General features: G+C 39.9%; 1 protein-coding gene across 1 annotated transcript; it reads right to left on the reverse strand.

Annotated features, from left to right (window-relative positions):
- Positions 1-1,046: 1,046 nt before the first annotated feature.
- CENPH (centromere protein H) lies at positions 1,047-23,296 on the reverse strand. Its single transcript, XM_055331989.1, has 9 exons — positions 23,100-23,296; positions 16,000-16,055; positions 11,715-11,763; positions 11,261-11,335; positions 9,170-9,226; positions 5,900-5,963; positions 5,531-5,582; positions 4,719-4,882; positions 1,047-1,258 (listed from the first exon to the last, which is right to left on the reverse strand). Exons 1-9 carry the CDS (start codon positions 23,240-23,242, stop codon positions 1,166-1,168), a joined length of 753 nt encoding a protein of 250 aa, XP_055187964.1. The 5' UTR covers positions 23,243-23,296; the 3' UTR covers positions 1,047-1,165.
- Between the last annotated feature and the right edge of the window lie 1,414 nt (positions 23,297-24,710).

The following is a 24,710-nucleotide window of genomic DNA, read 5'->3' on the forward strand; positions in this document are numbered from 1 at the left end:
ATCTTTTTAATTTTTCAAGGTTGAGGTACTTTATTTGGGTTTCTGTTTAAAAATGTCGGGGATCCCTGGGTGGCTCAGCGGTTTGGCGCCTGCCTTTGGCCCAGGGTGTGATCCTGAAGTCCCAGAATCGAGTCCCACATCAGGCTCCCTGCATGGAGACTGCCTCTCTCTCTGCCTTTCTCTCTGTGTGTCTCTCATGAATAAATAAATAAAACTCTTTTTAAAAAAAATGTGGATGGGAAAGTAAATAAATAAAGATGTGGATGGAATATGAGGGACTTGCAGAGATGTTGGCCACAGAGTACAAACACGCAGCAGTTAGAAGATTAGTAAGTTTTTGAAGATCGAATGCACAGCATTGTGATTATAGATAACAATATTATATACTTCAAAATTGCTAAGAGACTTTGAAGAGAATGTCCTCACCACAAAAAAAATAATTATGTGGCACAATGGAGATGTGAGCTAATGCCATGGTCATCAAATCAACCCACTATATAGCTTCAACTTATATGAAGCTATGTCAATTATATCACTATATTTTAAAAAAAGAGAGGGAAAAAATAATCTGTGGTGAGATGAAACTAAAATGAGATTTCAATAAAATACAACTGATAGTTGGAAAAAACAAAGATGTGGATACTTTTTTCAAAAGCGCACAGAAGTATTCCAAATTATGGGACACAGGGAGACGGGTTAAATGGGTGATGGGTATTAAGGAGAGCACTTGTGATTAGCACTGGAGTGTTGTATAGTGAGGAATCACTGACTTCTACTCCTGAAACTAATATTACACTGTATGTTAACTAACTGGAGTTTAAATAAAAACTTGAAACTACAAAAAAGAAAGAAGGAAAGAAAGAAAAAAGGAGAGAAAAGAAAAGAAAAAGTACTCCAAATGAGAGTTGGAACCGCCAGGAATGTCGTAGAAAAAAATGTCCACATTCATGTCTTTTGGGACCCTTGCAAGGCTAAGATTTTCAGATTTTTTTAGAGAATGCCAGTCACTTTATCATATTTAAAAGAACAAATTCCAAGTTATAGTGTTAAGCTACAAAAGATTTATGATACTAGTTCCAAAAACAATAAAAAGATTTTTGCTTGAAATATGCCACTTAAATGAGATACCAAAGACTGAAACAAAAATGTCAAAGCACAGTTCTTATTAGATTGTGGCGAGATTCTTCTCAAGCTGTAGAACAATTTCCTTTAAGGTAGGATCCTCTGCCCAATTGGCTTTACTTCCTACTATGAGATTCTGTAATAAAAAAAGAAAAAAAATTATCTTAAAGTTATAAGTATGTTTAAAAATTTAACAAGATTTTTTTAAAAATCCTTTCACTAAATTTTTAAAAAGATTTTGAGAAAACAAGAGAGCACACATGTGCACACACACTGTATTTTTTTAATAGAGATATAATTGACACAGCTTCATATAAGTTGAAGGTGTACAGTGGGTTGATTTGATGACCATGGCATTAGCTCACATCTCCATTGTGTCACATAATTATTTCTTTTTTGTGGTGAAAGCATTTAAGATCTAGTCTCTTAGCAACTTTCAAGGATATAATATTGTTACCTATAATCACAATGCTGTGCATTGCGTGGGGGAAGAGGAGGGAGAAGCAGGCTCGTCACTGAGCAGAGAGCCCAATGATCCCATGACCCTGGGATTATGACCTGAGCCAAAGGCACTTAACTGACTGAGCCACCCGGGGGCCCCTTTTTTCACTAATCTTATCAAACTTATCTTTACCAAACTAGGTGTAGGTATCTACTCCATGAAAAACTTACATTCTTGGGGCACGTGGGCGGCTCAGTTAGTTAAGGGTCTGACTTGGTTTTGGCTCATGTCCTAATCTTGCAGTAGTGAGATAGAACCACCCCTTCCCTCCTCAGCCCACCCTCAGTGAAGAGTTTGCTGCTTTAGATTCCCTCTCCCTCTCTGTCTGCCCCCTCCTCCCACTTATGCATGCTCTCTTTCTTTCTCAAATAAATGAATAAATAAAATCTATTTTTTAAAAAATAAAAAATACATTCTTGTATCCTCATTTCCACTTTCAATAAGGGCCTAGCCTTAATCCCCATAATGCTAGGGAACATGTACATTGTTTAAAATATTTTTTTTGGCTGCATCAGTTTTTGTAGATAGCTTTTACATAGTAAGGATTTTAGCAATGTATTCTAGATTAAAGAAAAAAGACTGTAGCTATAGTTCAGTCAGTTTGCACTTCTACAGTGAAAAATGGTTTAAACATACTGTTATGCTCTATTTATTAAAAAAAAACTATGGCTCAATGATACCAAGTTACTTTTTTTTTTTAAGATTTTATTTATTTATTCATGATAGACAGAGAAAGAGAGAGAGAGAGAGAGAGAGAGAGGCAGAGACACAGGCAGAGGGAGAAGCAGGCTCCATGCCGGGAGCCTGACGCGGGACTCAATCCCGGGACTCCAGGACCGCGCCCTGGGCCAAATGCAGGCGCTCAACCGCTGAGCCACCCAGGGATCCCCCTGATACCAAGTTACTAATTCAAATTCTGTTTAAATAGATTTTAGAATTGTATTTTTATGTATAAAAGTATTTAAACCTTTAGCCTACACATGGCACATTCTTGCTATAGGGCTAGTGTATATAAATCTAATTAAATTTACAAAAGCAAGAGGAAGTAAGCATTCAAATATGACTGAACCCATTAGGGGCAGGAGCTCCTTATGTAGCCAAAGCTATACTCTGCTTAACAAAGTAATGATTTCACTAAATCAAAATGAACACTAAGAGGATATGAATAAAAATTAAGAAAGACAAAATAATACAAGTCCCAAAGCAGTAGGAACAACATGCCAAAGAAAATTAAAGTGATCCTGTACTTATAATGCAATCCTCCACTGGAGGCTAGTCTAAGACTTCCTTACTCCTAGTAACCCACTACTATTAAAAAGTAGATTTAAGACCTGATGAAGAGGGGCGCCTGGGTGGCTTAGTTGGTTAAGTGTCCAACTCTTGGTTTTGGCTCAGGTCAAGATCTTAGGGTCATGAGATTGAGCCCACAACAGCTCTATGCTCAGTGTGGAGTTGGCTTGAGATTATTTCCCCCTACTTCTGCTATCCCTCCCTTACCCCCGGTTATGTTCGCTTCTCTTAAATTAAAAAAAAAAAAAAAAAAAAAAAAGACTTTAGGAAGATTTTCTTATGGTCAGATATAAGAATTCATATTCTACAAGGATATGCTTCACACATAATATTTGCTCCACGGATAATAGGCAATTTTAACTGTATATCTTCATCATTGAAATCTGGTAATTTAAGTATTTTATAGTTTGAGATATTTTATAATTCAAAAGAGTAATGAAAACTTCAGAATAAAGGAACACATAAAGTTTAAGAGGTGATATACTAACAATTACCAACATTAATTGAGAATTTACTTGGACCAGACATTATGCTAAACAGATTAACATGAATTCTCTTCTTTAGCTTTTACAAGTTCTCTTTCTAAACAGGGAAACTGATATGTAGAAAACTTTAATAATAATTTGTTCAAGATTTGCAACTATTGGGGCAGCCCTGGTGGCGCAGCGGTTTGGCGCCGCCTGCAGCCCGGGGTGTGATCCTGGGGACCCAGGATCGAGTCCCACATCGGGCTTCCTGCATGGAGCCTGCTTCTCCCTCTGCCTGTGTTTCTGCCTCTCTCTCGCTCTCTCTGAATGAATAAATAAATAAATCTTTGGAAAAAAGAAAAAAAAAAGAAGATTTGCAACTATTAAGTTGCAGTAGGATCATAATTCTAGATTCCCATCACTTCCATCCATGTTTTCCCTCACCTTCCAAGTTCAAGTTCTAATGCTCTCCACCCCACCATTACACCTATCTCCACTGAGCTGATAAAAATCACCCCACTTATAAATGCCTAAGATGTAATCACAATGAAAAGTCAAAGTTTTGAACATTAAGTACACATAAGTTCTAAATATATGTAAACAGACTACTATCTAGTATTGAATTCATGATTTTTTTCAGGATCAAAGACTAACTAAAAGCAAATCTGAAAGTAACAGAACAATCATTTTTTTAACAAAAAAATTTTTAAGATTTTCTTTTTATTTATTTATTCATGAGAGACACAGAGAGAGGCAGAGACACAGGCAGAGGGAGAAGCAGCCTCCCTGTGGGGAGCCCGATGTGGGACTCGATCCCAGGACACTGGGATCACGCCCTGAGCCGGAGGCAGACAATCAACTGCTGAGCCACCCAGGCGTACCCAGAACCATCAATTTTATTTTTTTTTAAAGACTTTAGGGGGATCCCTGGGTGGCTCAGCAGTTTAGCGCCCGCCTTCGGCCCAGGGCGTGATTCTGGGATTCCGGGATCGAGTCCCACGTCGGGCTCCCTGCATGGGGCCTGCTTCTCCCTCTACCTGTGTCTCTGCCTCTCTCTCTGTGTCTCTCACAAATAAATAAATAAAATCTTAAAAAAAAAAAAAGACTTTATTTATTTATTTATGACAGACACACACACACACACACAGAGAGGCAGAGACACAGGCAGAGGGAGAAGCCTGCTCCCTTCAGGAAGCCTGATGTGGGACTGGATCCCGGGACTCCAGGATCACACTCCGGGCTGAAGGCGGCACTAAACCGCTGGGCCACAGGGGCTGCCCAGAACCATCATTTTAAACAAGTTCTTTACCTCCTTTCCTAATTTATCTAAATGTTACCTGGAACACGTGTTGAATAACTGTAGTAATTTGTATCTCCATCTTCAGGTTTCGTTGTATAGCCTTTATCTTGTTTGAATTTTCCATATTGGCCAAATCATCCTTCTGTTTGTTCTTTTCAGTCTGTATTTCTAACAGTTTATTTTCTGAAGCTTGTTTTAATTCTATTGGATTAAAAAAAAAGATACTATATATAACAACTCCTACAAACAAGAGTCTGGAAAAATAGTGAAGCAGAATAGCTCCTGACTGTTTCAGTCAACAGAAAATATTTAATAGGCATCATTTCAGGTTGCAGTTCCATTTTGTTTTTTTTTTTTTAATTTTTATTTATTTATGATAGTCACAGAGAGAGAGAAAGAGAGAGAGGCAGAGACACAGGCAGAGGGAGAAGCAGGCTCCATGCACCGGGAGCCCGACGTGGGACTCGATCCCGGGTCTCCAGGATCGCGCCCTGGGCCAAAGGCAGGCGCCAAACCGCTGCGCCACCCAGGGATCCCTGCAGTTCCATTTTGATCTGAAAATGACTTGCTTGGTGAAAAATACCAATATTTTGACTTTGACACTATACTTTATTATTTGATTTTTCCCCCTGAGAATATATTAATTTTGTGATTTAAAGTTCTAAAACAATAAAAATGAATTAAGCAAAATACATTTTATATACTATTTTTAAAGAGGCCATGTGCAAAATTTTAAGAAAATTTGAAAATTAAGAAATTTCTCAATGGCTGAGATAACTGGCCTTATCAATCTCTACAGTAAGTGAAAATGTTTTCTACAGAAAACAAAAACAAAACTGTTCTACATACCTAATCTCTTCTTTCTAACATCAAGCAGTTTTTCCTCCAAATCCCAAGATTCCTGAAAAAGTGAAGGCACATTACCTAAGAACAAACCTGTAACACTTACTCAATTTTATCTATTAATTCATGTTTTCCCAACCTCCAATTTTTAATCTCTTTATTTCCATACCAAAAAATAAAAAGGACAGTAGCTTAAATTACAAGTAGATCAATAGCCACAAACAACTGAGTTATGAAAAAGAGAAAACTTAAGAACAATAAATTCCAATTATACCAATAACTTTTGGGTAATCCCGTATAACTATATACAATATAGTTGCCAGCAACAGGTTACTAAAATCATGAGAATGCATAAGCAACCCAATGTGCAGTTACCTGGTGTGATTTCATTATTAATTTGTTTAGTTTTAATACATGTTTCATGTTATCCATGAGCACACTGAAAAGGAATAAAAAAATGATTTGTTAACTTTAATTAAAATTATAAAATTAAAAAAGTAAATATTATCATGAATGAACAAATCAATTATATATTTCCTTTCATGAAATTTATTACATACTTCAATAGAAAATTATCTTTTAACAAAATAAACCAAGAAAACTTTGATGTGAAGTAAATTTCTGTTTAAAATTAGAGATGCAGGGGCACCTGGGTGGCATAGTCAGTTAAGTGTCTGACTTGGTTTCAGCTTGGGTCATGATCTCAGGACCATGAGATCAAGTCCCATATTGAGCTCTACACTCAGCCCAGAATCTGCTTAAGATTCTCTCTCCCTCTGCCCCTCCCCACTGTGCTCGTGCTTTGCTTTCTCTCAAATAAATAAACAAATAAATATTTAAATTAGACACAAAAAATAATTTAACAAAAATAAAATTAGAGATGCAGTTCCCTAGAAAAATAAAAAATCTGAAATTCAGGCACGTATGAACCTTTTTAAAAATCTCCTAATAATAGACTTTATTTTTAAGAGCTATTTTAAGTTCACACCAAAACTAAATGGAAGGTAAGCCCATATGCCCCTGACCCCCACGACACACAGCCTCAGTTATCATCATCCTCCACCAGAAAGGTCCATTCATCACAAATGATGAATCTACATTTAACGTATTATTATCATCCAAATCCCATAATTTACAGTAGGGTTCACTCTTGGTGGTGTACATTCTATGGGTTTGACAAATGTATAAAGACATGTATTCACCATTATAGCACCACAGATAATAGTTTTACTGAATATTCAAGATGCTTTTTACCCTCGTGTCTTCAGCAAGTATTTCTGAGTACCTACTACATGCTAGACATATGCCAGGGACCAGGAACGTTAAACAAAGTAAAACACCAAGAGGAAAGAATCTGATGAAAGAGAAAAATAAGTCCACAATATGGCTTCATTATAACCAGTAATAAATATGAACCACTTAAAGAGTTGTGCACAGAGTAGAACAAGGGAAACCCTTGATCTTAAATACATGAAATAATTACCTGGATTGCCTACATCAACTAGTTTGGTATAACTGGAGCCAAAGAGTGTGAAATAAGACTGGGTAAGAACAATGGCTCTTATACTTCAAAGTGCCACCATCCCTTGGGAGGATGTTAAATGTGGATCACCAGGTGACCCTGACTATGCCCATTTGTCTTCAGAGACCGAGTCAGTAGGTTTGGGATGGGACCAGCAATGTGATCACCATGATAATACTAATCATTCTGGGGCAGCCCCGGTGGCACAGCGGTTTAGCGCTGCCTGCAGCCCAGGGCGTGATCCTGGAGACCTGGGATCGAGTCCCGCGTCGGGCTCCTACATGGAGCCTGGTTCTCCCTCCTCCTGTGTCTCTGCCTCTCTCTCTCTGTGTCTATAATAAATAAATAAATCTTTAAAAAAAAATACTAATCATTCCGATAATCAGCCAGGCATGAAACACTGCACAAGTTTATTGAGGAGGCTGAAAATGTGAATCTCTGCATAGACCTGGGAAAGCTAAACTCATTTTCTACTAGTTACAGCTATACTGGCTTGTAAACTTAAAAACTTGCTTAAAGGGGATCCCTGAGTGGGTCAGAGGCTTGGCACCTGCCTTCGGCCCAGGGCGTGATCCTGGAATCCTGGGATCGAGTCCCACGTCGGGCTCCCTGCATGGAGCCTGCTTCTCCCTCTGCCTATGTCTCTGCCTATGTCTCTCTCTCTCTCTCATGAATAAATGAATAAAATCTTAAAAAAAAAAAAACTTGCTTGAAGGCACTACCTCAGCCTTTTTGGCCTTTCTGTTCTCTTTGGGTGTCAATCCTGTACCTCTTTAATTCTAGATTGTTTATTTTTTAAAAGATTTTATTTACTGGGCAGCCCGGTGGCTCAGCGGTTTAGCACCCCCTTCAGCCCAGGGTGTGATCCTAGAGACCTGGGATTGAGTCCGGCATGGGGCCTGCTTCTCCCTCTGGCTGTGTCTCTGCCTCTCTCTCTCTCTCTGTGTCTCTAATAAATAAATAAAATCTTAAAAAAAAAAAAAGATTTTATTTACTTATTCATTAGAGAGAGAGAGAGAGAGAGAGAGAGGCAGAGACATAGGCAGAGGGAGACCAGGCTTTCCATGGGGAGCCTGATGTGAGACTTGATCCCAGGACCCTGGGATCATGACCTGAGCTAATGGCAGACATTCAACCATTGAGCTATCCCGGCGACCCTAACTCAAGATTGTTTAAAGCTCACCCTCTACGGAGGAGCAATTGTTAGAGGTCTCAAATTCAGATTTTAGGTTTTAAGTAATCCTGGAGTTAAATGGAATATAGGGAGAACGCATTATCAGCCTGAACTAAAATACTCAGGAAGGGGAAGTGTCCAGATGCATCTTAGCACTTTTACGATACTAATGGTAGGGAATCTTTTAATCACAAGATTTTTTTAGAACTTTGAGAAATAAGAGCACAGGTAAGGAGGTAGGGCCCCTGAGGCCAGACACAAAGGACTAGACTATAGAGAACGTTGACTGCCAGAGTTTTAATTTTATATTCCTTGGCAAATACTGTAACATATACAAGTTCATTTCTGCCAGTGAAAAATGAGGCATATACTTCTTGTCTCATTCCTCTCACTGGGTTATTGGATAAATGAGACAGCCCTATTCCTGTTTTACAGTAAATACTGAACAAAAGTTAACTTTCAAAATCTTCCTTCAAAATTTTCAAACTAGGGCAGCCCGGGTAGCTCAGCGGTTTAGCACTGCCTTCAGCCTAGGGCCTGATCCTGGACACCCGGGATCGAGTCCCACATCGGGCCCTCTGCATGGAGCCTGCTTCTCTCTCTGCCTGTGTCTCTGTCTCTCTCTCTGTCTCTGTGTCTCTAATGAATAAATAAAACTAAAAAAGTAAAAAAAAATTTTTTTTTCAAACTAGCTGGCTAAAAATCTCCATTGCTTCTTAGTGTTGCAATCCAAACAAAAGGTTAGTTAGCCAGACTGTAAAAATTATAATGCTGAATATGACCCACTAAAATTCTGTCAATTTTCTTATTCCCCAGAAAAAGGTTTTTAGCCTGACAGCAAATTAAAAAAATATCAGAAAACTCAAGTCATTATGCAAATCTCCCATCTTATTCTCAGCTTTAACAAATTCAGAAAAAAAGACAAAAGAGAAAAAAAAAAAAAACATACCTGGTCTTGGGGTCAATTTTCTCCAGGTTTTTTTGAAGTGCAATCGAGAGCTGCATCCTACAATGCAAGGAAAAAAGCTCGCATTATAAAACATGGATAACACTTGTGATTCATTGAAAAGAAAAAATGTAAACATGACAAGTTAAAGATTTATTTATTTATTTATTTATTTTTATTTAAAGATTTTATTTATTTATTCATGAGAGACACAGAGATAGAGTAAGGCAGAGACACAGGCAGAGGGAGAAACAGGCTCCATGCAGGAAGCCCGACGTGGGACTCAATCCGGGGACTCCAGGATCACGCCCTGGGCCGAAAGCAGGCGCTAAACCGCTGAGCCACCAGGGCCGCCCTTTTGATTTCTTTTTATTTTATTTTACTTATTTATTTTTTTAAAGATTTTATTTATTCATGAGAGACATAGAGAGAGAGAGGCAGAGACACAGGTAGAGGGAAAAACAGGCTCCATGCAGGGAGCCCGATGCGGGACTCGATCCTGGGTCTCCAGGATCCCGCCCTGGGCCGAAGGCAGCACTAAACCGCTGAACCACCAGGGCTGCCCCTTGATTTCTTTTTAAATGTAATGTGGGATCCCTGGGTGGCGCAGTGGTTTGTCGCCTGCCTTTGGCCCAGGGCGCGATCCTGGAGACCCGGGATCAAATCCCACGTCAGGCTCCCGGTGCATGGAGCCTGCTTCTTCCTCTGCCTGTGTCTCTGCCTCTCTCTCTCTATATGACTATCGTAAATAAATAAAAAAAAAAAATTAAAAAAAAATAAATGTAATGTAAAACGTAAGAAGGTTTTAAACACTACTGTATGGGAAATACTTTGATAAGTCACAGAAATGGAAAAATAACAAGATGTGGTTGTGCACGGCTAGGCTGAGGGACTGTTTAGTCTTGAAATCAGCTTGAGCTTTGCTCTCCAACCCATCCACCTTCGTGCAGGGCCAAGAGGAAGCATTAAGGCACCACAGAGATCAGCACAGGCCTGAAATGGAGTTGGGGAATACAAAGCCATACCTGAATGTAAACTTTAAAGGATACCTACATAAAAACAAACTGCATAAATTACTTTTAAATCCACATAGCTAATAAGTAATAATGAAAAGGTTAGAGTCACTTCTTCCTTTCTGTCACACACAAAAAATGAATTCATTAAAATGAGATTTCTTAATAGCTCTGAAGTCATCTTTAAAAATGTGATCTAGGGCACATGGCTGGCTCAGTCTCTACAGCATGCAACACTTGGTTTAGAGGTGGTGAGTTCAAGCCCCAGGTAGGGCACAGAGATTACTTAAAACAAATTCATGAAAAATACATATTATCTATACAATGAGCCAGCTTATGAGAAGAGGGAAAAATGTTCACTGCTAGAAGCAATCAAGGGGACTTTAACTAGTTTTCAATTAAATGTATAAGAAATTCATCTGGGAAGACCAGAAACACAAGGAAGTAATTTTAAGTCATTCACTTAATTGATATTAATTCAGATCACACATCTAAGAAATCACGTCTTATTAATGAATGTATACAAACACCTACCACAAAGCTTAAGGCATAGTAAGCACTGAAATATTTGTTGAATGAATTTTAAAATACAGATACAAAACCTGTATTAAAAATATATTAAGGGGTGCCTGGCTAGCTCCATCAGTAGAGCATGAGACTCTTGATCTTGGGGTTGTGAGTTCAAGCTCCATGTTGGGTGAAGAGAGGACTTAAAAATAAAATCTTCTAAAAAATTGGAAAATATATATATTTAAACTTGGTGACAATTCTTTTACTTGATTAATAGTTACTGTAATAATCGAATCCATATAATCCTTTGAAACACTGGATGAAATTTAAACTCACCCTTCTATTTCCTTGACTGATATTTTCTTATTAAGTCAACCTTATGTAACTACTTCAAATGAAGGTATTAATGAATGACAATACTTTTCTCTCAGGGCACAAAATTCGTTTACCCATTACCTAATGATCATTTCACTTGATGAGTCATTTAGACTAATTAAAATATTCCCTCCACCTCAAACATACCCATTTTGCATCCAGTTCACAATACTTATATCTAAAATGTAATAATTACCTGTCTAATGCAAGCTTTTTCATTTCAAAAGCAGTTTTCACTTCTTCAACTTCCTTTTCCAGGTCTTCAATTTTACTATCGAAGCATAAACAAAAAAATTTCAGCAATATCAAAAAAATTCCCTGTTAACATAACTATAGAAAGTAAACCTTTGAAAAAAGTAAAATGGCCTATTCCAGATAAAATTATTCTACAGGCTCCCCACCCTGATGCATTTATAGATTAGGTAAACAGATGCCTCTGAGATACTTAACTAGTCATCTTGTGAAGGGGAATGCCAGAAGCTAATGTGACCACTCAGATACATGTTAAGTCCATCCCCTGTATCAACTTCTCAGTATATGCATGAAAAATTACTTGGAAAAATAAAGACAAAAATAAAGAAAGGTAATGGTATAAGATGGATAATAATATCAAACGTTAGTAAAAAACAAAATTCAAAAATATGACATACGCTTCAATATGCTTATCTTGTAAGAGTTGTTCTGGAGTTTTTTCTTCATCTACAAAGAAATAATTTTTTGAAGTTAGTAAGAGTTTAAAAAAGTACTGTCCAAAAGATATATAACGTAAGCCACAGGGAGGGGGAAAAAAGTAAGCTACAAATGTAAACAAAACTTTAATTTTTAATTTCCATATTATCAAGCAAGTGAAAATATTTCAATGTAACTTATTTCATAAAACCAATAGATCTAAAATATGTTATTGGGATCCCTGGGTGGCGCAGCAGTTTGGCGCCTGCCTTTGGCCCAGGGCGCGATCCTGGAGACCCGGGATCGAATCCCACGTCGGGCTCCCGGTGCATGGAGCCTGCTTCTCTCTCTGCCTGTGTCTCTGCCTCTCTCTCTCTCTGTGACTATCATAAATAAAAAAAAAAAATTAAAAAAAAAATAAAATATGTTATTAGGGCAGCCCAGGTGGCTTAGCGGTTTAGCACCGCCTTCAGCCCAGGGCCTGATTTCTGGAGACCTGGAATCGAGTCCCACATTGGGTTCCCTGCATGGAGCTTGCTTTGCAAACTCTGCCTGTGTCTCTGTCTCTGTGTCTCTCCCTCATGAATAAATAAATAAAATCTTTATTTATGTAATTAATTTAAAATTACTAATGAAATATTTTATAATCTTTTCTTCTGTATTTTGCATTTACAGTCCTTTTCAAGGACTAACCACATTTCAAGTGTTCAAAGGTCACATGGAGCTAGTTGCTATATGGACAAGGTAGTTTCAGAATAATGGAAAATAGAAAAGAAGTAAAATATTAACATGAGCAATGTCAAAAAGATCACCTTATGTCTATATGTTAGAAACAATCGGAAATCAAAAGGTAAAATTACAATGCACAATTACTTTCAAAAATATGAAATATTTAAGGATATATTTTTAAAAATTTCTATATCTCTAAGACTTTTATTTTTTAAAATATTTTATTTATTCATGAGAGACTGTTCTGGAATTGGATAGTGGTAATAATTACCAATACTGTGAATATACTAAAACCTACTTAACTTGTACATTTTATGTTTTCTAATTTTTTTAAAGATTTACTTATTTTATTTATTTATGAGAGAGAGAGAGAGAGAGGCAGAGACACAGGAGGAGGGAGAAGCAGGCTCTATGCCAGGAGCCCGACGTGGGACTCGATCCCGGGACTCCAGCGTCCTGGGCCAAAGGCAGGCACTAAACCACTGAGGCACTCAGGGATCCCCTTAACTTGTACATTTTAAAATGAATTTTATATTATATGAATTAAATCTCTTATTAAAAGAAAGTTGTCAGATACACACACCACACACATAAATACATATCATACAATGCTATTTACATCAAATTCTGGAACAGGGTTGTCCAAGAGAAATTTCTGTGATGGTAGAAATGTTTAATATCTGTGCTGGCCAACAGGGTAGTCATTAGACACATGTGGCTATTGAGTGTTTGATATGTAACTAGAGTAACTAAAGAACTGAATTTAAAATATTAATTTTAATTAATTTAATTCTACAGTTAAAGGCCACATGTAACTAATGGCTACTGTACTGTACTGCACAACTCTAGAAAGCAAATCTATAATAACAGAAATTATAATGGTGGTTGCTGGGGGTAAGGGTAGGGACTGAATGTGAAGTCAAACAAGGGAGGTATAACAGAAATATTCTATATCTTGATTATGGAAATGGTTACATTGATATATACATTTGTCAAAATTCAACAAATTGTACTCTGAAAATGGATACACTTGCTGTAAAAAAAAATCCTTCAAGCAATAAAGTAACATATTCTTTTAAGGGTAAAGTAATTTTTTTTAAGCTTTATTTATTTATTCAGAGAGCGAGAGAGACAGAGGCAGAGACACAGGCAGAGGGAGAAGGAGTCCCATGTCAGGCTCCATGCAGTCACCTGACGTGGGACTCGATCCCGGGGGGTCTCCAGGATCACACCCCGGGCTGCAGGAGGCGCTAAACCTCTGCGCCACAGGGGCCGCCCAAACTTTTGATATCTTTTTCGAAGACTACAACCTCACTCCTTGCCCTGAAGCTATAATCTCCTTTAGTTGTAGAAACTCTACAGTGTGCGCTATAAAGCCTACTCAAGTTTTCAGATGTCATAATTCCTTTAAAAAGGGATGATATATAGATGGAAAACAAGGACTATATGAGAAGGTGGAGAATTTAACACTTGGATTTTACTCTCATGTCATCTCAAAGACACCATTGGTGATCAAAATATTTAAAGGAACCCCTCCTTGTCACACCATTACTTCCTTCATCACATTTACCACACTTAATAATGATCTTCCAAGGTTTCGTTCCTTACCTGTTTTGCTACATAGAACTTAAGCTCCACTAAGGCAAATTCTGGCTTATTCAACACTACATCTCCATGCCTAGTTAAGTGTCCCTAGCAAGGACATTATGAATACTTTAAAAATGATTTGAATGAATGCAGGAATATGTACAGAGACAATTTCTCAATGGTCCAAATTCTGAATACCTTTCCCCCTCTACCTTGTCCTCTAAGAAGATACTCTACCTGTTTTTATTATGTGAGCTCCCATGCCAGCAAAAGAATTTGGCCATATTCTACCTTTCATCTATGATGAAACATCATAGTTTAATACAAAAAGCATGGATTTTGGAAATGAAACCATTAATTCCTCCCGGTGAAGGCAGTGACCTGGTCATTTTTGATGAAAGCATTATTGATATATATAATGGAAGGTCATGGCTTTGGAGGCAGGAAGGCGGGGATCCCTGAGTGGCTCAGCAGTTTAGCGCCTGCCTTTGGCCCAGGGCGCAATCCTGGAGTCCTGGGATCGAGTCCCGCGTCGGGCTCCCTGCAGGAGCCTGCTTCTCCCTCTGCCTGTGTCTCTGCCTCTCTCTCTCTCTCAAATCAATCAATCAATCAATCAATCAATCAATCAATCAATCTTAAAAAAAAATGGAGGCAGGAAGGCCTAATTCATATGCCAGTTTCATAAATTACTAGTTATACTAGCAGAAAAGAGGCCAGGTGGCCCATTTCATAGTCCTGGTTTTTGTTGTTGTTTTGCATAAAAAAGACTAGAAAGCCTGGAATATCAAATGGACAACACACTAGAACTGCCTTTGGATCTATGGCCTTATAAAAGAATCTGAGCAGAGCCCAAAAAGTTCCTAAGTTAAACATGCATTCAGGTGAAGTGACTAAATCATCTATGTGGCCTCCTTGGGTTTTCTACAATTCTTGCTTCAACCTAATGTATTATTTGGATTTATTCTTTAAGTCTATTTCACAGAGAAAGAGTCAACAAAATCTCTTTGTGATCCAAGGGCTTACAAATTAGGTCACAATAATAGTTATTACTTTAGGAGCCTTAAACCATTATTTTACTACTCTCTTGCTCCCTAAGCTTCTGGATTTTAAAAGTTAAATATACATTTTTCCAGGGGTGGGGTGGCTCAGTCAGTTAAGAGTCTGCTTTCACCTCAGGTCACAATCCCAGTGTCTTGGGATAGAGCTCTGCATCAAACTCCCTGCTCAGTGGGGAGTCTGCGTATCCCTCTCTCTCTCCTCATACTTGTTCTTTCTTGGTCTCTCTAAAATAAATAAGTAAAAAAAAAATTTTTTTAAAGATTTTATTTATTTATGGGAGAGAGAGATTGAGAGAGAAAGAGAGATAGGCAGAGACACAGGCAGAGGGAGACGCAGGCTCCATGCAGGGAGCCTGACATGGGACTCGATCCCAGGACTCCAGGATCATGCCCTGGGCGGAAGGGAGGCGCTAAACCTCTGAGCCACCCAGGGATCCCAGTAAAAATTTTTTAAAAACTTAATTTTTTCAGTGTTTAAAATCAAAATTATCATTCATATCTTTAAGCTAATCTGCCTCTCATTCCTATCTTCCAGTGTTTCTCAAAGTATAGATCTTAAATCACTGGCTTAACAATCATTTGATCTAACTTAATCTCCAAGCTGTTCATAATCAAGTTCTAGGATTCCTTCCCACAGAAATTTCTCAATTCTCTGATTAACAGAACCTAATTGTCTTGCATTATTATTTAGGGTTTCTATTTCCTGAATTCCTAACAAGTTCCTAAGGGACAGGGCAAGCCTGTCTTTTGCTTCCTTCATAGTATAGTACAGCATTATGCTGACACTCCCATTCCCTAAATAAGTAACTTTTTGTAAAGTTGATTTTCTTTTCTCTAGAATACTGTTCATCACCACGCTCATAAAAACTTATTTGAAAATGAAAATACTTACTTGCATCAACCATTGATTTATATTCCAAGAGTTGTTGTTTTGTCTGTGCTCTTAGCCTGGAAAAGAGAAGAAAAGTCATATATATACATAAATATATATATGGTTTTTTTTTTTTTAAGATTTTATTTATTTATTCATGATAGACACACACACACAGAGGCAGAGAGAGAAGCAGGCTCCATGCAGGGAGCCTGATGCGGGATTCGATCCGGGGACTCCAGGATCATGCCCTGAACCAAAGGCAGATGCTTAACCACTGAGCCACCCGTGTATCTGTTTTTTTTTTTTTTTAAGTAAACTGTACCCCAAACATGGGGCTTGAACTCAAAACCCTGACACCAAGAGTTGCACGCTCTACTGACTAAACCAGTCAGATGCCCTAGAAAGTCATGTATTTATAGAGGTTTTACTATTTACTATATGATAAACCAACTCACCTTTTTCAGAAGTTCGTGTAATAAAATGAGTGTAAGTAAACTCAGCAATAAGTCTTCTAGTTTGACCTTATTTATTTATTTGTTTGTTTATTTTAAAAATTTTATTTATTCATGAGAGATACACAGAGAGGGAAGCAGAGACACAGGGGAGGGAGAAGCAGGCTCCACACAGGGAGCCCGACATGGGACTCGATCCTGGGTCTCCAGGATCAGGCCCTGGGCTGAAGGCAGTGCTAAACTGCTGAGCCACCCTGGCTGCCCGACCTAATTTATTTAAAGTTGGTATAAAGTGTTCCAGTTGAAGATGGTGATGTAGGAAAACTATGTCCCTCTCCACAGAACACACCAAATTACATCTATTAATTGCACAATTCCTCCTGAAGAACTAAGGGCTGACTGAACACTAATGAATAACCAAAGACAGAACAGAAAAACAGGGAGAGAGTTGGAAACATGCCATGTTTTGAAAGAGTAACTAACATATACAGCCACAGCTCTAGTCAGCCAGCAAAACTCACCAAACACACAGTCTGCACAGGGGATACCATACACAAGATGACTCCTTCAAGTTTAGGAGAAGTGCCTGTTTACCTACTCCATAGAAACAAACATAAAAACTCAAGCAAAATGGGGAGACAGAGGAATATGCTCCAAAAGAAAGAACAAGAAAACTCAGACAAAGAACTAAATGAAACAGAGGTAAACAGTAGTCTACAGCCATACCACCTTGAACATGCCCAATCTCGTCAGAGGTAAACAGTAAGCCTGAAAAAAAATTTAAAGTAATGATTTTATTTAAAAAAAAAAATTTTTTTTTTAATTTATTTACGATAGTCATACAGAGAGAGAGAGAGGCAGAGACACAGACAGAGGGAGAAGCAGGCTCCATGCACCGGGAGCCCGACGTGGGATTTGATCCCGGGTCTCCAGGATCGCGCCCTGGGCCAAAGGCAGGCGCCAAACCGCTGCGCCACCCAGGGATCCCTAAAGTAATGATTTTAAAGATACTCACTGGGCTGGAGAAAAGAGTGGAAGAACTCAGTGAGACCTTCAATAACAAGACAGAAAATATTAAAAGAAACCAATGAGAGTTGAAGAATGCAATAACTGAAAACACACACACATACATACACACACACACACGAAAGTCAACAGTAGATGAAAGGATCAGAAGAATCTATCAGTGATCTGGAAGACAGGGTAATGGACAGCATACAAGCAGAAGAACTCAAAAAGTTTCAAAAATGTAAATAGATTAAGAAATCTTTTGGACAATATCAAGCAAACATTTACATTAATGGGATCCAGAAAAAGAAGAGAGAGAAAGATGTAGAAAAGTTATGTAAAGGAATAATAGCTGAAAACTTCCCTAACCTAGGAGGAGAAATAGATATCCAAGTCCAAGAAGCACAGAGTTCCAAACCAGGTAAATCCAAGGAGTTCCAGACCATAGCACATAAAAATTGAAATGTCAAAGTTTAAAAATAAAGGGAGAATTTTTAAAGAAGCAAGAGAAAAAACAAAGTACCTAGAAGGGAAAACATGAAGATATCAGCTGATTTTTCAGCAGAAACTTTGCAGGCCAGAAAGGAGTGGCATGATAAATTCATAGTGCTGAAAGGAAAAAAAACTACAACCAAGTACCTGCAAGGTACTCAGATTTGAGGAGAGATTGAGTTTCCTAGACAAACACAAGATAAAGAAGTTATCACCACTAAATCAGTGTTGTAAGAAATGTTACAAGGGACTTCTTTAAGTGGAAAAGAAATGTCCAAATTAGACATAAAAAAAGATGAATAAGAAGATGTAAAATAAGACAACATATACATAAACTGTGGAGAAGGCAGTAAAAAGGGGAAAGAAGGGGGAAAAGAGATTTTTTTCCTTTTACTGTTTTTGCTTTTTTTAGGATGTGTTTGAACTTATGGATGACCACCAAATTAATATGGACTGCTATTTATTTGGATCTTATATATGAACCTCATGGTAACCACAATGATAGAAACACAAAAAATAAAGAGAAAGAAGCCAAACAAAACACTAGATTCATCAATCACAAAGAAAGAGAGCAAAAGACGAAGAAAAAGAACAAACAAAATCCAAAGTGAGAAGAAAGAAATAATACAGATCAGAGCAGAAGTAAATGACAGACTGAAAATAATAAAAAAAAAAAAAATCAATGAAACCAAAGAACTAGTTCTTTGAAAAGATAAACAAAATTGATAAGCCCTTAGCCAGGCTCATCAAGAAAAAAAGAGAAAGGATCCAAATAAATAAAATCAGAATCAAGAGAACTACCAACACCACAGAAATACAAAGGGTTATAAGAGCATACTATGAAAAATTATACGCCAAAATAATGGACAACCTAAAAGAAATAGCTAATTCCTCAAAACACACATCTTCCAAAACTGAACCAGGAAGAAATTAAAAATCCTTAATAGGTCAATTACAATATAAGAAAATTGAATTGGGGGCAGTCCCAGTGGCACAGCGGTTTAGCACCACCTGCAACCCAGCATGTGATCCTGGAGACCGGGGATCGAGTCCCATGTCGGGCTCATGTGTGGAGCCTGCTTCTCCCTCTGCCTGCGTCTCTGCCTCTCTTTCTGTGTCGCTCATGAATAAATAAAGAAAATCTTAAAAAAAAAAAAAGAAAAGAAAATTGAATTGGTAATCAAAAACTACCAAAAGGAGTGCCTGGCTTGTGTAGTCAGTTAAGTGTCCAACTCTTGGTTTTGGCTCCCGTCCTGATCTCAGGGTTGTGAGATCAAGCCCCACATCAGGCTCTCCACTCAGTGTGGAGTCAGCCTGAGATTCTCTCTCCTTCTGCCTTTGCCCCTCCCAATCATGCTCTCTTTCTCTCTCTCAAATACGTAAATAAATCTTTGAAGAAAAAAAAAAAAAACAAAAAATTTAGGACTACAGCGATTCAGGGATCCCTGGGTGGCGTAGTGGTTTGGTGCCTGCCTTTGGCCCAGGGCGCGATCCTGGAGACCCGGGATCGAGTCCCACGTCGGGCTCCTGGGGCATGGAGCCTGCTTCTCCCTCTGCCTGTGTTTCTGCCTCTCTCTCTCTGTGTGTGTGACTATCATAAAAAAAAAAAAAATTAAAAAAAAATTAAAAAAAAAAAAAAAGGACTACAGCGATTCACAGATGAATCCTACGAGACATTTAAAGAAGAGTTAATACCTATTCTCAAAGTATCCAAAAAAAAAAAAAGAAGAGAAAGGAAAACTTCCAAACACATTCTATGACATATTACCCAGATACCAAAACCAAAGACACCACAAAAAAAAGAAAATTACAATATAGCCCTGGTGAACAAAGATGCAAAAATCCTCAACAAAATATTAGCAAACCACATACAACACATTAAAAAAATCATTCACCATGATCAGGTGGGATTTATTCTACAAGAGTAATTCAATATTAGCCAATCAATCAATGTCATATATCACACCTACAAAATAAAGGACAAAAATCATATGATCATCTCAATAGAGCAGAAAAAGCACTTGACAATATTCAACATTCATTCATTAAAAAAAAAAAAAAAAAAAGCTCTCAACAAAATGGGGTTAGAGGAGGGAATATACCTCAACACAATAAAGGCCTTATATATGGGATCCCTGGGTGGCGCAGCGGTTTGGCGCCTGCCTTTGGCCCAGGGTGCGATCCTGGAGACCCGGGATCGAATCCCACATCGGGCTCCCGGTGCATGGAGCCTGCTTCTCCCTCTGCCTGTGTCTCTGCCTCTCTCTCTCTCACTGTGTGCCTATCATAAATAAAAAAAAAAAAAAAAAAAAATTAAAAAAAAAAAAAAACCCACAGCTAACATCACACTCAATGGTGAAAAACTGAGAGCTTTCCCTCTAAGGTCAGTAACAAGAGAAGGATGTCTGTTCTCACTACTTTTTTAAAAAAAGTAATGAATTAATTTGAGAGAGAGAGAACAAGCACAGGCTAGAGGGTGGATGGAGAGAGAGAGACAATCTCAAGCAGACGCCCTGCTCAGCTTAGAGCTTGACAGGACTTGATATGACCTGAGCCAAACCAAGAGTTGGATGCTTAACTCACTGACACACCTAGGCACCTCCACTCTCATCACTTTTATTCAACATAGTACTGGAAGTCCTCTCCACAGCAATCAGACAAGAAATAAGAGTCATCCATATTGGCAAAGAAGTTAAACTGTCACAATTTGCAGACAGCATGATACTATACACAGAAAATCCTAATGACTCAACCAAGAAATATACTAGAAGTAATAAATGAATTCAGTAAAGTGGCAGTGTACAAAATTCATACACAGAAATCAGTAGCATTTCTATCTATTAACAAGGTCACAGAAAGAGAAATTTTATAAACCACCACCATTACAATTGCACCAAAAAAATAAAAAATAAAATAAAATACCTAGGAATAAACTTGACCAAAGAGGTGAAAGACCTGTACTCTGAAAACTATAAAACACTGATGAAAGAAAATGAAGATGACACAAATGGGAAGATAGTCCCGGTTCATGTATTAAAATAATGCCAAAATATCCTTAGTACCCAAAGCAATTTACGGATTCAAAGTAATCCCTACCAAAATACCAATAGCACTTCCTACTAAACTACAACTAATATTCAACACTAATATTTGTATGCGGTGACAGGGTGGGGGTGGGGGTGCACCTGGGTGGTTCAGTCAGTTAAGCATCTGCCTTCAGCTCAGGTCATGATCAGAGTCCTGGGATTAAGCCCCAAGTTGGGCTCCCTGCACAGCAAGGAGTCTGCTTCTCCCCTTCCCCCTCATCCCCACTTGTGCTCTCTTGCACTCTCTCAAGGGAATAAACAAAATCTTATAAAACAAAATAAAATTTGTATGGAAACACAGAAGATACCAAATAGCCAAAGCAATCCTGACAATAAAGCATGAACTTGGAACTATCAAGATTCCATATTTCAAGATATACTATAAAGCAGGAGAGATCAAAACATTATGGTACAGGCACAAAAATAGACAAATGGATTAATGGAACAGAACAGAGACTCCAGAAATAAACCCACATTAATATGGTCAATTAATCTATGATAAAGGAAGTAAGAATATACAGTAGGGGGGATGCCTGGGTGGCTCAGTGATTGAGTGTCTGCCTTTGGCTTGGGTTGTGATCCTGGGGTCCTGGGATCGAGTCCCGCATCTTGCTTCCTACAGGGAGCCTGCCTCTCCCTCTGCCTGTGTCTCTGCCTCTTTCTCTGTCTCTCATGAATAAATACATAAAATCTTAAAATATATATATATATGTGTGTGTGTGTGTATGTGTGTGTGTGTCTTGAGACAAGGAAAATAAAAGCAAAAATAAACTGCTGGGACTACATCATAATAAAAAGTTTTAGCATAGCAATGGGAACCATGAACAAAACGAAAAGACGACCTACTGAATGGGAGAAGATATTTGCAACTGATTTATTTTATAAGAGGTTAATATCCAAAAAATATAAAGAACTTATCTAACTCAACATCAAAAAAAGTCTGATTTAGAAATGGGCAGATGACCTGAATAGACATTTTTTTCTTTTTTTTTTTTTTTAAGGATTTTATTGATTTATTCATGAGAGACACAGAGACAGAGAGAGGCAGAGACACAGGCAGAGGGAGAAGCAGGCTCCATGCGTGGAGCCCGACGCGGGACTGGATCCCCAGTCACCAGGATCACACCCCGAGCTGAAGGCGGTGCTAAACCGCTGGGCCACCGGGGCTGCCCTGAATAGACATTTTTCTAAAGAAAACATATGGATGACCAATAATACCTGAAAAGATACTGCTCAACATGACTAATGAACAGGGAAATGCTCATTATAACCACAATGGGATATCACTCACAGTTGTCGGAATGACTAAAATAAAAAGAAAAGAAACAAGTATTGGCAAGGACGCAGAGTAAAAAGGAGACCTCCTGCACTATTGGTGGGAATATAAATTAGTACAGCCACTCTGGAAAACAGTATGGAGGTTCCTTGAAAAAGTAAAAACAGGGACACCTGAGTGGTTCAGTGGTTGAGTATCTGCCTTTGGCTCAGAGTTTGATCCTGGGGCCCTGGGATCGAGTCCCGCGTTGGGCTCCCTGTGAGGAGCCTGCTTCTCCCTCTGCCTGTGTCTCTGCCTCTCTTTCTGTGTCTCTCATGAATAAATAAAATCTTTAACAAAAAAACAGAAAAGAAAAATTAAAAAGAGAACTACTCTATGATCCAGTAATTCCACTACTTGGCATTTACCAAGGAACACAAAAACAGTAACTTGAAAACATGTATGTACCTTAATGTTTACTGCATTATTTACAATAACCAAGTCATGGAAGCAACCTAAATACCCATCACGAGGGCAGGGCGAGGTCTCCCAGGCGGCTGGGCCCTCACGGGCGCCTCAGGACCGCGCGGCGCGCGTGGACGAGCAGAGCGGGGACTAGGCCGCAGGCTCGCCGCCGCGCAGCCCCGAGCCCCGCCCGGCCGTCCTGGGAAGCAAACCTCCGCCGCGAGGATGGAGCCGGCGCCCACGGAGCCTCGACGACGCAGGGACGCAGCCACGAAGCCACCGCGGCGGAATCCGACGGCCTCGGGCCCCGGGGGTGGGGGCAAAGGGCGCGCTCGGGGCCACGGCGGCCGCGGGAAGTACCTGAGCAGCAGGGTCAGGCGGGCCTCGGGACGCGCTGCCTGGGCGCCGGCGACCTGCGGGGGCTCGTCGTCCCCGCCTTCCCGGCCTCCCGCGCCGCAGTCCGCGGGCTCGCCAGCCGCCTGCTCTCCCGGCCGCCGCTCCATTCTGACGGGCGCCAAGAGAAACCGCCGGCCGACTCGAGTTTCCCGCCACCGAGGCGTGGCCCTGAAAGCCTTCCCGCCTCGCCCCGCCCCTTCCGGCCTCCGCCCCGCCCCTTCCGCCCCGGCCCTGGTCGCCGTGGTTACTCCTCCCATCCTGACGACCAGTGTTTAGACTTGAGGCTTTAAGCTTCGGCTGCAGCCGTTGGGGACGCATCGCGGCTCCCGGGAACCGCCTGGAGGGAAAACTCGGACAAATATGGTCGTTCGTGCCCGGCGCTGGGACCGGGCCCCTGCGGGACGGCGGGTGTTTTGAGCCATCTTTGGCGGCCTTGGGCCCCGGTGTGCCCGGCGGGTGGCCTGGAGCAGCCGCTGGAGCCGAGCTCGCAACGCCGACCCGGGATTGGCGAGGTTCGCACTCGCAGCCGAGCCCCAGGCGTCAGCTTGTCGACTGACTGTGTCCCAGTGAAGCTTTATTTTAGGTGAGTGGTGAGCGGGTCATAGAGAAAATGCAGGACGTGTAAATCCCCGATTGTAGGTTTTCATGAAGGGCCGTCGCTCCGGCTTCGCAGCCACCGCCCGGGAACTGGGAGCTCGGACCCGCGGAGCCGCCTCCCCCTTCAGGGCCGGCTTCCCGAGTTCTGCTCGGCCGCCTCGCGAGTGCGCGCCCCCCTTCCTCCCTCTTCGGGATCAGGGTAACCCGCTCCCTTCCAAAGACCGGGACGTAAATAAGGCGATAGGCTCGCCATTCCGATCCCCGAGCCCCTGCGGAAAAAATGGGGTTTCATTGTTTTGCACAAAAACGGCAATGCTAATTTTTAATTTTATCCTGGATGTCTTCCAATCTCTCACATCCATCTCATCCTTTTAAGCAGTTGCCGGTCAGGTGTCCAAGGCCAAATTTGGGACCCAGACAACGTAGTTCTCCATCTGGGCAGGAATCAGTCACTGGCTGGGCTGCTTAAAAGGGACTGCTGAGTGGCTGGGACTAAGAGCACGGTAATGTAGAGAACTGGCGGGTCACTGTTGGACGCCTGAAACTAATAGAACACTGTTAATTATCCTGGAGTTTAAAATGTTTATAAAAAAAAAAAAAGACTGATATACATGCCTCTCCCAAGTTTTGATTGTGATTTTTATTTGTAACAAAAGCCCAGGTGATGTTCATCCTGCTGTTTGGGGAAGACACTTGAGAACCACTGAGGTAATAGATTATAGTGATTCAAAATAAATAAATAAAAAATCCAGGGATGCCTGGGTGGGCTCAGGCGTTGAGTGTTTGCCTTCAGCCCAGGGCATCATCCTGGAATCCCGGGATCCAGTCCCGCATCCGGCTCTCTGCATGGAGCCTGCCTCTCTCTCATGAATAAATAAAATCTTTAAAAAAAAAAACCTCTAATGTGGATTATACCACATTGATAACCCTAATCACATCATAAGCTGAAAAAGTAAATGAATTTCCACAGCCTTGCCA

This window comes from Nyctereutes procyonoides, unplaced genomic scaffold, assembly GCF_905146905.1.
Source record: "Nyctereutes procyonoides isolate TBG_1078 unplaced genomic scaffold, NYPRO_anot_genome, whole genome shotgun sequence".
NCBI lineage: Eukaryota > Metazoa > Chordata > Mammalia > Carnivora > Canidae > Nyctereutes > Nyctereutes procyonoides.

Bases quoted from the DNA above. Each gene is read 5' to 3' on its own strand.
- CENPH (XM_055331989.1), bottom strand. From the start codon at position 23,242: ATGGAGCGGCGGCCGGGAGAGCAGGCGGCTGGCGAGCCCGCGGACTGC. The intron at 11,764-15,999 runs GTAAGTATTTTC...ATTTCTTTGTAG, and splicing joins TAAATCAATGGTTGATGCAA to ATGAAGAAAAAACTCCAGAA. The intron at 11,336-11,714 runs GTATGTCATATT...ATGCTTCGATAG, and splicing joins CAAGATAAGCATATTGAAGC to TAAAATTGAAGACCTGGAAA.